Source organism: Choloepus didactylus, chromosome 10 (genome assembly GCF_015220235.1).
Source record: "Choloepus didactylus isolate mChoDid1 chromosome 10, mChoDid1.pri, whole genome shotgun sequence".
NCBI lineage: Eukaryota > Metazoa > Chordata > Mammalia > Pilosa > Megalonychidae > Choloepus > Choloepus didactylus.
In genome coordinates this window covers 108,546,261-108,559,014 of record NC_051316.1, presented here as the reverse complement: position 1 = coordinate 108,559,014, position 12,754 = coordinate 108,546,261, and the positions used below count along the sequence as shown (strand labels likewise).

General features: G+C 52.7%; 1 protein-coding gene across 9 annotated transcripts in view; it reads right to left on the bottom strand.

Annotated features, from left to right (window-relative positions):
* Positions 1–12,754, bottom strand: part of AKNA (AT-hook transcription factor) — a 52,961-nt gene that overhangs the window by 7,246 nt on the left and 32,961 nt on the right. For all 9 annotated transcript variants that reach the window (XR_005210820.1, XR_005210821.1, XM_037798642.1 and 6 more), the window contains 10 exons: positions 12,293–12,447; positions 12,007–12,147; positions 10,976–11,222; positions 9,945–10,051; positions 9,067–9,278; positions 7,172–7,334; positions 4,083–4,259; positions 3,333–3,448; positions 2,563–2,709; positions 504–599 (listed from right to left, as the gene is read on the bottom strand). Coding sequence is in view for 7 of the 9 variants with exons in the window: in XM_037798642.1 (XP_037654570.1) it covers positions 504–599; positions 2,563–2,709; positions 3,333–3,448; positions 4,083–4,259; positions 7,172–7,334; positions 9,067–9,278; positions 9,945–10,051; positions 10,976–11,222; positions 12,007–12,147; positions 12,293–12,447 (1,561 nt within the window). In the remaining 2 variants the exon portion in view is untranslated. The remainder of the gene's footprint in view (positions 1–503; positions 600–2,562; positions 2,710–3,332; positions 3,449–4,082; positions 4,260–7,171; positions 7,335–9,066; positions 9,279–9,944; positions 10,052–10,975; positions 11,223–12,006; positions 12,148–12,292; positions 12,448–12,754) is intronic.

Sequence of the window (12,754 nt, the reverse complement as noted above, 5' to 3'; positions counted from 1 at the left end):
GCCTGAGGCCCAGAGAAGTTAAGAAACTTGCCTAAGGTCACACAGCAAGTAACTGGCAGAAATGGGACTACTAGAACCCGGTGTCCAGATTCTCAGGCCACTGTTCTCCCCACGATTCCTTGTTGTTGGGGTTGGAGGAGAGGGGGAGAGAGGAGGGGAGTAGGGGAAAGGTAGAGGGGAGATCAGACATAGCACCTCTGCCAGACTCCTGCTGTCCAGCACTCCCCTTCCCCCATCCCCAACAAGCCCTTCAGGAACTTCCTAAATCACATCCATGGTTTCTCCATGTCAAGGTCAAAGAGACTTCAAGCAACAGTACCTGGAGCACCAGGTGGGATGGCAAAATGTCCTTGCAGGGATGAGAAGCCCAGAAAATATCCCAGTCCCTCATTCATCCTACAACCCGCCACTGAGCTCACGACAGGTCCCACTGCACCCTTCTCTGGGACCAAGAAGCTGCACCTCGGCTGGCCTGGCCCCGGACCCCAGGTACCAACCCTTACCTGCGCCCTGGGTCCTAGAGGGCCGGCAGTGGGGACAGGAAACCGTGCCACCGCCTCTCGGGACACTCTTCGGGGACAGAAGATGGTATTCCTGGCCTGGGGAAAGAAACCAAAACAGTCATTATCAGATACAGAACTGGGGAGGATTTGGAATAATAACTTCTTCTCTTCTTCTGTATGGTTCTAACAGTCTGCCACACGTGTATACGTATGTCCTATATGCGTACAAGTACGTACACATCAGTGTGCGCATGTGTGTGCACATAAATATATAAACACACATTCATTCGTTTGTCTCTTGTACACTCCCCAGACTCCTACTGTTTTATCTCAGAACCTATTTATGCCCCAGCTGCCTGGTTCTTGACATCCAGCAGCATTCAACAAACCCAAGCTAAGTTGGAATTTGAAAGAAAGCCAGGAAGAAATGGGAAGTAATGATAAACAGTGATTCTGTAGCCCCAGGCCCCGGCTTGTGGTTTGGATTTGAATGGCTCAGACTTGGCCTCAGTAGGTGTCCTCCTTCTCTTGGCTCCAAGCAGTTGAAAAAAGGAGGATAATTACAGTGTTGATTTCATCAGCTTGGGGGGAGACTGAATGGAGCTGCATCTCTGCCCCCTGTGCCTGGCAGGTGTCAAACACTGGACATTGTCATGAAGCTCCTCGTCCAGCCCCGCCATCCCCTGGCCTTAAAGACCTTCGGGAGGCTGCCTGAAGCCACAGGGACAGACAGCACCATGTACCTCCTCTCCCTCGTGCTGTCCGGGCTGGCACTTTGTACTCTGTGCACACTGCGATGGGACTCCCTGAACCCCCTGCTCCCTAAGGGGCTGTGTCGCCTATTCCCTGCGTGGCCCCTACACTTAGCCAAAAGCCTGGTGCACGGTGCGCCCTCAGACACGTGGGGACTCTGCTAGGGATGGAGCTGAAGTTAACCCCTCCCTCTAGGGGTATCGGGAAGAGACATGTCGCACTTACTGCCTGCTAAGGGTGCAGCTGCATCCCCCAAAAAAGATGTGTTCACGTCCAAATCCCAGCCCAGTGAACGCGCCCTTATTTGAAAACAGTCTTTGAAGACGCTATTAGTTATGGTGAGGGGAAAATGGATTGAGGGGGGGGGCCCTAATCCAACCTGCCAGGTGCCCTTATTAGAAGGGAAGAAGAGAGAGACACAAGGCCACAGACGGCTGGCAAACCGCCAGACGCCAGAGGAGGGAAGGAAGGATTTTCTCTACAGGAGGGATTGGGGCCCTGTTTGCACCTCGATTTCTGACTTCTGGCCCCCAGAACTCTACGACAATCGATTTCTGCTGTTTTAAGCCACCCAGTTTGTTGTATTTGTCCTGGGAAACCAAGACAGATCACTTATTTGTTGTTTGTCTTTGCCATGTGGTCAGATTCATCAAGGTGAGAGGGACCCCAACTCGTTTTTTAAGGATTAAGCACATCAGTGTCCCACACTGCGCTGTCTCAGGTCTCACCATGTCCCAGGTCCCCAGTTCAGAGACACCCCCCTGGGAAGGCAGAGTTGAAGGTGAGCCAGGAATACATGATAAAGGATTCTGCAGTCACCCCATTATCTGTCCTGGTAACAAGGTGCCACTTGTTAAATCTGTTTACGACTGACTGGCTGAACGGGCTATTCAGACAGTCAGTCGTAAATAGATTTGGAATAACTTCTTCTCTTCTTCTGTATGGTTCTAACAGTCTGCCAAACATGTGTATACATATGTCCTATGTGTGTACAAGTACGTACACATCAGTGTGTGCATGCGTATGCACATAAATATATAAACACACATTCATTCGTTTGTTATTGTACACTCCCCAGACTCCTACTGCTTTATCTTGGAACCTATTCATCACAGCTTCCCCAGAACCAAGCAAGCCCCAGGGAAGGGGGGGTGTCAGAAAGTGTCTGCAAAATGACCAGGCAAATAACCTCATGGTTATCGTGCCACAGAACACAGAGAAAATGCCATTTCAACAGCCCACAGGCAGCTCATGACCCAGAGCCCACCCTGGGACTGCAGTGCCCCCAGCCCTCCCACCCGCCTACCTGTGTAGTGGCCCTGGAAGATGACCCTGTCTCGCCGTCTGGAGCTGCCCCCTCCCCTCATTCCATCCTGGGCTGCCGGAGGGCTCTGTTTGGCGGCCCTGTTCTTGTCAGACGAGAGCTGGGGCGAGGTCGGCTCAGATTCGGAGGCTGCGGTGGAGAGAGAAGGGCTCAGAGGGGGCAGGCGGTTGGGGGAGCACAGCTTGGGGAGTGGGCATCCTGTGAGGCCTGGCTCTGGGGCAGACACCTGAGTTTCATCCCTGATCTGCCCTTTGGTAGTGGTCGCTGCATACAGGGAACCTGACGTGGTGCTAAGTGCTAGCCTTGGTATCTGGCGTGTGCTGTGTCCTGCACCTTGGTGGCAATCCCACGAGAAGGATGCTGGTGCCACTGCACAGCCAGCTGTCCCTATCACTGCCCAGGGCAGGTGAGTGGCCAGGCCAGGCACACCCGGCCAGGAAGGGGCAGATCTTGGGGTGAGCCCCTGACCCTGACTCCAAAGCCACGTGCCTCAGGCTTTCTGGGCTTTGGTGGCCGTGTGTGTAGGTGGATGATATAAGCCACTCTGTAGTGACCCTGAGTGAGACGGTGGGGAGAGGTCCTTAGCAGATAGCCCAGCCCCCAGGAGGCAGTTACTATTAGAAGTGCACTGTGTTCCAGAGGACTACAGTAGTACTAAAACTGCCTAAAACAATCAGAAAACCTTCTCCAAGCTCCCCCAAAGGAGGCTGCTGTGCTTCCTGTGGCCCATACAGTGGCAGGCGGCCACTTACTCAGGGACAGTCGGGGCACCTCCCGAGGCACTGAGGAGGACCTGGCTCGCCGCCTTCCTGCAGGGACAGCTTGCTCTGTGCCTCCAGGCTCTCCAGACAATCTCTCTGTGGATTTACTAGCAAAAGGGAAGGAAAGACAATGTCACTGGATGAGCTTTTCGCAGCCTTGAAAGATGATCAATGAGAACACTAACGTGTGGAAAAGCATCTAACAATGAAAGGAGAGCATGGAAACAGAAACCAAAGACTCTGGAGTCAGGCTCACAGAAAACAGCTGGGAGCCTCTCTGACCCTCAGTTTCCTCATCTGTGAAATGGGAAATCGTAAGAGCAATCACCTCAGAGGGTGGTTGAGAGGATTAATGAGAAAATGTCCATAAAAACCCAGTGCCCTTCCATAGAAAACCCTTAAAAGAGGTTAGCTGATTTTATAAGCCATCACCACAAATGAAGGATTACCAAGTGAGTAGACGAGAGAGTGAGCATCCTGGAATGTTCTAGTTCTTCAAATTAGGTAGATTCAGGGATATTCATTGTACTATGCTCTATAATTAATATAAACGTTTAAATATTCTTTTATGTATCAAATGTGCAATAAAAAATGTAAGAATGAATGAGTGAGCTAGTGAATGCGTGAGAGTGGACGTGGCAGCGCCTCAGTCCACATGTCTGGGCAGAGTCAGAGGCTGGCCAAGTCTGTCTTCTGCAGCTGCTGCCAGGGTACAAGGGAGGGAGTTTGGGGGTCACCCACCTGCCATAGTGGGAGCCCCAGGCAGCTGAGGAATCCGCTGGCCGGGCCCGGGCCCGGGCGGGGCGTGTGAAGGTGGACGCCGGGCGCTTGGGGCTGCCCTGGGCTGGCTGGTGCAGGCTGTCCTCCAGACGCAGCCGGAGCCGGGACACCTCCTCTCGCAGCTCGCGGATGGCCCGGCTGGGGTGGGGGACAGAGACAGACACCAGAACAGATGCAGAACAGGACAGAGCTGAAGCCACCCCCAAGCGCAGCCCACATGCAGCCACTTCTGTCCCTCTCTGCAGCACAGGACCCAGCTCTGCTCTCAAATGAGCATACAACGTCCCTGTGTTATCTGCTCTTCTGGCCACGTCTTGACACCTCTCTGAGTTTGTATCTGCACATTCGGTGAGCAGAACAGAACCTGTCTTTAAGGTTTACACAGCCTAACATGCAGGATTTCTGAGGAGCTGTTCTGAAGTGCCAGTGACTATTTCTCCAGATAGAGAGATAGAGATGAAGGTTCAGAATAAAATTTGATTTCTGACCTGCCTCAGCCGCTGATTGCCCTCCCTTCCTCTACCTCTAGCTAAAGAAATCCTAACCATCTGCCCAGACCTTGTTCCTCCCTGCCCTTGCTCAGCCTTGCCCCCAAAACATTTCCAAGAGTTGTTCAAGCCCATCTCTCCACTCTTGGCAGAAGAGGTTTGTCTATTTGTCTCCCCAACCTGATGGTGAGCCCTTAGAAGGCAGAGGGAAGGCCTGCTCCATCTTGTAACCCCCAAGCTTCTTCGAAACATTACTGAACTGGATCTCAAGACTTCAAGGGGCAGCCGAGTGAAGGACCACGCATGGAGAGAGGACAAGGAGACACTGCAGAACTTCCCACAACAACTGAACTAGGAGGGATGAGTAAGAGCAGGCTGGAAGCTGCAGGGCGCTATCTGCAAGGCTGCTGTAATCTCCGTGAAACCACCCAACACATCCCCTCGGCACCTCAATGAGCCCCTATCACCTAGAGAGTTATACACTGTTTGGATTTCTCTTCATTCCCACCCTGAATCTCTAACTGTGGGCCTCGCTGGCATCAAGTGCAGAAAACCCCACCCGGCTACCCCTAGCAAGTGCCACTACACACTGAACGGTAGAGTCGGCTTGGCATGGCTGTCTTCTGGGCTGTGTGCAGATTCTACATCTACTCCTGGGCTGGCTACTGGGGCAGGGGCTCCCTCAGCGTTAGGTCTTGCCTGGCAGTCCCTGAGAGTGTCCTGTGGCACCACCTCCAGCAAACATCAGTCTCAGATGAAAATGCCAGAGGGAGACAGAGAGCTCTCTCTGGCTGTGCCCCAGCCCAGTGTGTCCAGGGGTAGTCAGTTCCCCTGGCAATCCCCAGGGAGATGCTTGTTGGGGCTTCCAAGGCAAACCATGAGGGCAGTGGCTGCAGGAGAGCGAGAGCTCCCTTTCCAGTTAACCCCTGGAAGGCAGGGGAGGCTCTGTGCAGCCTGCAGGCTTATTAGGTCTGGGACTTGAAACACCCATCTGCGGGCCACTTCCTCTCTCTGAGTTGTTTTTATCAAGATCTCAGGCTTCCTGTCTTAACTCTTTAGTTACTGGGTACCAGGTGGCACTTAAAATCATCTTTCCCTGCAAACTGACACCCCACCTGGGTTTCCCATCTCTGCATGTGGCATCAGCATCCAACAGGTGCACAGCCAGAATCTCATTCTAGACTCTTGTTCTCCCCTGAACACTCCCTAAAGTTAATCAACTACTAAGTCCTTGGGTGTGACTGCCTAAATACTTCTTCTCAAACCCATCCTCCTTTTCCTCCCTGCTGACTGTCCCCTAGAGGCCGGACCCACACCGCTCTCCTGGGGAAGGCAGCCTTCTGCAGTCTCTGGGCCTCCAGTCTTCATAGCAACCAGAGAACTCTCTAAAACACGCACCTGCCCATGCCACTGTCTGCTGACAACCCCCCTCACTGTTCTCAGGACGAACCTTTTGGCCTTCACTGACTGTTCACTGAGCACCTTCTCCAAGCCTGGCCGCCCTCCAACCTCTTTCTCTCCAAGATCCCACCACAGCCTTTCCTGTCCGCCTCTCTGGCTTCACTGCTAACAGCCCATCACCCTACACCAAGCTTTGGGCTCCCTGAAGGTGACAGACATTTTCCCTCCTCTAGGCCTTCGCACAGGCTGTTCCCCCTGCTGGGGATACTCTTCCACTTCCCCTCCTTCTGATTGTGGCTCAGCCATCACTTCTACTCCAGGAAGCCATCCCGAAACCTCCGTCTTGGCAAGATGCCCCCCTGTGCTCCCACAGTCCTCTGGGCCTCTACCATTACTGCATTCACCACATATGGGTGCAGCTGCCTGTTTCTGCAAGATGGCAAGTCTCAGGAGGCCAAGGACCATGTCATGTCCAACATTTTTTTCCAAGGGCTAGCAAATAAGCCTCTAATTCCCACACTGATGTTAGGGGGACCTGAGGGGTGGACTTACTAAACTCAGACCAGGAAGCCAAATGCCACCAGCCAGCCACGACTTTGCCCATTGCCAACATGGCATCCCATAAAGGAGGCCAGGCAGTCTCCCCAGTGCACACTGCAGGATGGACACCCCAACTCCAACAAAGGCATGTGATTTACTACGGGACTAAAGCCACTAAGAGGAAGTAAGAGGACTGACCAAGCTATTTTCCCATTTCTGTTCAACCAACCAAGAGCAGACTTCTTAGTAAAGTTGCTTGGATTAAACAAACAAACAGGGGCATCTCAGTTCATGCACTGAATGAACAAACTGCAGAAAACATACCCCTGGGAAGTGTGGGCCAACCTAGGAAGGGAGAAGGTGGTGGGAGTGGGGAGGTCTCAGTGGCACAAAGGTGAACCTCTAGCTCACTTCCCACTGGCCGGAGAAGGGTCTTCAAAGTCCAGGGCAGTGAGGCCCTGTAGAACAGCCCTGAGTTGGGAGGCAGAAGACCAGGGTCCCTCTGTCCCCAGCACAGCCACCCACTGGATGCGTGAGCTGGGCACAGCCCTGCGTCCCCAGAGGCTCTCTGTCCCATCTGAATGAGAAGCTCGATTCCGCAGTCCCCAAGATCCGACTTACTCTCGCCCTGTCCTGCTGAGGAGGAGGCTGGGGATGGCTTCTGTCGGCCCATCGGTCAGGGGGGCAGCCTCAGGGGTTGGCACGGGGGTTGGGCTGATTGCCCTGCTGGGTAGGAGCTGCTCCGAAATCCTCTTTCGCCCCTCGAGCTCCAAGCCAGGGACAGCTATGGAGGCAGGAGGAGACCAAAGTGAGGTTCTGCAGAGAGGACCCTTGATGCCTGAACTTCTGTGTGTGTGGGGGTGGGGTGGGAGGGTGGGATAATGGGTGACAATGACAAGGGGCCTGGCTGAGGGCCTGAGTGAAGTTCCTGACGAGGTCAATGACCTACTGACCTCAAAATGGGAAGGAGAGCTGGTTTTTGCTGGGAGCCTGGGGTGCAAATTGGTTCTGCAGAGCTGACCCCGACTAGAATGGCCCCCCCCATCCTGTTCCCCATTGTGGCCACAGAGCCAAGACTTCAAGGCCTCCTGCAAAGCCTTCCTTGCTCCCTGACCCGGGCTCCCCAGCTCTGTCACATTGTTCTGGGCTGGCTTTGGAGCCGCCACGGCCCCCTGAAATTGTATCTCACCTGCTTGTCGGGAGGACATTCACGACTTTAGCCTCTCAGAGGGGGCAGGGGGCAAAGAAAGACCAAGAACCACTAATCTGGGCTGAGTGTTAAAAACCATGAGCCCATTTCACTTTATGAGATATCTAGAAATAGCGAATTTGCGGAGACAGAAAGATAAGAGGTTCCCAGGGGTGAGGGGTAAGGGGAAAGGGGGAGGTTGTAGCTTCATGGGTAGGAAGTGCAAATTTCAGAAATGTTTAAATAAAATTGATTTTAAAAAGAAAGAAAGGAAAAAAACACACTAATGAACCCTTGGGATATTACTCAGGAATATCAAGGAATGAACTACTGATGCATGGAACAGCCTGAAAGAATCTCCAGAGAACTCTGCTGTGTAAAAAAGCCCATCTGAGAGGCCCAAATACTGTGTGTCCAGTATATTGCATTCTCGAAATGACAAAATCAGAGCAATGCGGAACAGACTGGTGGTCCCACGAGTTAAGGAGGGGACGGGGTGGGAGGGGAGTGGGTGTGGCTATAAAAGGGCATCCTGGAGGTGATGGAGGCCCTGTACCCATCACCAGCCCCATCACTGCACCTGGACCACAGATGCCAGTACCTGGTCGTGACACTGCCGCAGGTGTTTCCGTCGGGGGAAACTGAGTAATGAGTACCCAGGAGCTCTCTGAATCCTTTCTTACAACTGAATGTGAATCTACACATCTCAAAATAAAAAGCTGAATTTAAAAATCTGTTTAAGAAACATGAATCTTAAAAAGTGGGATAGCCAGTCTGGAGTGTTAGATTTCGGAACAGTGGTCACCTTTGGGAGGGGCCCGAGGGGTTTTTGGGGTTCTGACAAGGCTGACTTTCTTGGTCTGAATGTGTTCACTTTGTGAGAATGCAGCATGTATGCTCTTTGCTGTATGTTTGTTTGATATCAACAAAAAAGCTCACATATATTTTTAAAAGGTAAAAATATAAAAGGAATCAGGCATAGGTTTTATAGACGTGGAAAGTGTTCCTGTTGCAATGTTCAGTGAAAAAAAGGAAGTTCCCCAACTGGTGTAATATGATCCGATTTCTGTTTAAAGTGCATAAACACACATATGTCACTGAGGTGACAGGTTCTACACCAAAATGTCAGCAGTGGTGGTTTCCAGTGGATTGTTTTCTTTTATTCTCTTTTGTCTACTCTATCTGTGATTTCACATTTTCCTACAACTAACCCGTAGATTTTGTATCCTCTAAAGGGCAATATGATTTTTTTGTTGTTTGTTTTTTTTTTTAACCCATGAGCTCAGGCTCCCTCCTGGCTCTAGCCAACCCAGCCTCACCCACTCACCCATCTCTGCTGCCAACACCTGCTCCATGCAGAAGCTGGGTGCCTTCTGCCGGAGAGGACTGCCCGGGCCGGGGAGGTGCCTCTGGGCTCGGCTCCTGGGTGTGCTGTGCTCAGCAGCTGTTCTGGGGACTGGAGGACCCCTGGCCTGGAGGTGGGAGGCTCCATCCTGGGGCACAGATGCAGTGAAGGGCTGGGCTGATGTCCCTGGGGTGCTGGGGTTCCGTGGAAGGAGAGACACACCGAGGTCACACGGGAAGAGGCCCTCAGACCTCATGTGCTAGAGCAGTGGCTACTCAGCCCTTGGGACTTTGCATCCCTGGCAGTAAAATACTTCTGTATTGCAACATTTAGGCATCTATTTACAGACTACATCGCTATACACTTGCCAATCCATATACATAAAACCATAAAGCTTAATTTGTTTTTTAGAAAATAAAAAGAGAACTAGAATTTCTAGCACTTTCTTCCCATGCATCCCTGGAGGTTCATCATGCAGTCTTCACCCACGTCCCCTCCACCCCCTCCCTTGCCTTCGGGTCCCAGCCCAGTCTCCTCCCCACACGGGTGCCATGTTCTGCCCTCGGTCCTAGTATTCTGCTCCCCTCGTGCTCTCCTCCCTATGGTTTTTATTCTTTCACCCATTCACTCATTCGATTGTCTAACAAAAATTTATTTCCTGGTCTGAGTGAAGCTGGGCAAGTCACTTCCCCTCTATGAGTCTCTGTTCCCCTCTTTCAATAAAATGGGAACAAGGAACCATTGTTGGGAGGTTGAAATGAGGTCTGGCCCAGAACAGGGGCGCATCCAGGGCATCACAGGCGCTTTGATTCCCAGGCTATCCCACATGTGTGGACACAGACAGGTGGTCCCTGGGATACCTGACGTGGGAGAGCCGGTGCTCCGGGGTCTGAGTGAGGGGCGACACTCTGCTGGTTTCTGAGCCCACAAAGCCACTGTCTGTCTCCGGAGATGCCATCCAGGGCTCCTGAAAGAGGCGGTATCCCTTTAAGGCTGAGGAATGTGCCCAAGGCAGACTGGGAAGCCCTTCCTGGATCCTTGCCGGAGCCTCACATTCCAGAGGCCCATGGGCCGGGGAGGCTGGCCCAGCTCCCAGCAAGCAGGCCCAGGGCGCCAGGATCCTAGGCCCCAGGGCCCAGCACAGCCCAAGGTGTGAGCAGGGACTCCACACCCTGTGGGGCCCTGAGTGTGTCCTGCTTTCCTGAGGAGTGGGAGCTGGAGCCCTTAGGAAAGACGACTGGGGCCAGCTTCCTGGGATGAGGAACACAAAGACCAGAAGGAGAAAACAGCAGAGAAAAAAGCCAAGTGTCTTCTGGCTTGGGCCTGGGATTCCACGGTCTTATCTGATTGCAGAAAGGCCCCGGCCCAATGTAGTGGGAAAATAAACCCATCAAACATGTTACCTCCTACACCCTGGATCTAATGCGAGGCACAAAGGACACAGAGAACAACCCAGGAGCCTGTCCTCAAGGAGTTTATGGTCCAGTGCAGATTCCTTACCACTGGCTCGCTGGGACTACCGAAAGGCCCTGAGCCCTTGAAATTGCCAGCAGGATGTGTGTGTGTGTACGTGTGTTGTGTGTGTGTACACATGCATATGCATTATTCTGTGAGAGAGTACGTGGCATAAGTGACACTTTCACTGCAGCCTGTGTCTCCTATGACAGTTTAAGAGTGACAGCTCTGATGGACAAAACACAGACAGTAGGCACAGAGGAGGTAAAAGAGCTCCTTGCAGAGGGTTGGATGGGGCTGGGGGGAGCCGGGCAGCGAGGGGGCACTGGGCATCTGCTCTGAGTTGTCACTGGTGGGGACATGAGCGGCAGGCATGTCATGAAGGAAGGCACAAGGAAAGGCTGGAGGCAGGAAGCCCAGGTGGCTGGATGCTTACCTCCAGGTGGGGCCCGCCAGCTTGGTGGAAGGACTTCTGGGGAAGGCGTTCCGAGACGTCACTTTCCACCAGGTTGGTCATACTGCTCCGGTGGGACGGTGCGGACTTGGTGGTCCGAGGGCAGGGCAGTGTGCCAGGGCCGGGAGGAGCTGCTTTGGCCTTGCCCAGGCCCGGAGGGTGCCCGTCTCTGTCCACGGATGTCTGGGAGCCCGGCGGCTTCATAGACACCATCCGCTCCGCAGTCTCCCTGGTGGGGAAAGAGAAGCAAGTCAAGCCCTGAGACCTGGTGCGATGCAGGCAGCCCTAACCCAGGGCTCGGCCCGTCCCAGGGCCTGGTGGTCCAGGTATAAGCGGAGGCAGACACTGCTGGCTGCCCATGTCGGTTCTCCCTGAACCTCATTCTTCTCAACTGTAAAATGGGAATGCCAACAAAACCCACCGATATACCACAGGAGAAATATCATGAAAACAATGAGCTAATGTACTAGGAATGTGTATATCCTCTTCCCTGTTTTAGCTATTTCCATAAACTACAGTCTATTTTAAAAGACTTTATTTCATTACTACAAATAGAAAACTAGCATTTTAGGTTACAAATATATTATTATTTACATTACTACATGCTAGACTATGGCTGTTGCCTGCTAAAGGATCTGGGACTGAGGCCTCGTGCTACCTCGTTTGCTCTCACTGTTTCTTTTTAAAAGAAGATCAAGAGGGATGTTGAAGACATAACTGAGACTTTCTCCTTGATGAAATCAGAAGGACCAAGACAGAAAAGGAGAATAGTTATTTAAGGCTCCTACCTAAAATCATGTCCCACACCATCAAACATCAAGTGCCATCAATGGTAGACCTTCCGCATTTTGGAGATGCTGAGGTTTAGGACAGGAAAGCAATTTCTAAACCATAAAGAGTTGTCTAGCCCACTCTGATAACTGTTACCCCAGTGGTTCCAGAGTTGGTATGGGATGAGTGGGGTAAGGCTCTTTCCTCTATTCGAGGGGGGCCTGGGACTCCCCACAGCCTACCCTGGGAGCTGCTGTGGGGGGAGCCTGGTGGCCTGTGCTCTTCCTGGAACTGGAGCCAGACCATCAACTTCCAGGGTGCATCCCTGCTCTTCCTCCTCCTCCGCACTCATGGCTTCCGGAAGGGACTTCACGCTGAGGTATCTGCAGGAGAACACACAAAGGGGTGTGACCTCTGCTCAGCAGGGGCAGAGGAGATCCAGCCACCGGGTAGGACACCACAGTCAAGGAAGCCAGCCTTGCTCTGGTGGCCTTGCTCCTGGGGGGCTCACTCCTGGGGAACACTCACCGCTCCAGGAGGCCATGAAAGTCTTGCTCCACCTGCAACTCCTTGTGCCTGAGTGGGGCCAGGAGGTCCCGTGGCCTGTCCTCCACCTTGCTGCTGGAATAGCTCAGGTCCACGTCCACATGCAAAGGGCAGGGGCGAGTCCTGGGGTCGTCAGGCTGGGGGCCAGAGAGGTAGAGAAGCAGGGTTTCAGAGGGCACCCAATCACTACTACCTTGTGCCGTGCTCTTGATGGGTGCCAAAGACTGAGAAATGCATTCAACTCATTATCCCCACCACCCTTTTAAGTGTATGCCAAATGTAGGGACTGGACTCTGTGATCTTCAATACCAGCTGCCATTAATTGAACACCTACTATGTGCCAAGCCCTGCACAGACATCACTTCACAACAATCCCACCAGTATGCACCATTATTACAACCCATTTTACAAAGAAGCACCTAAGGTTCAACAAGACAGAGATGA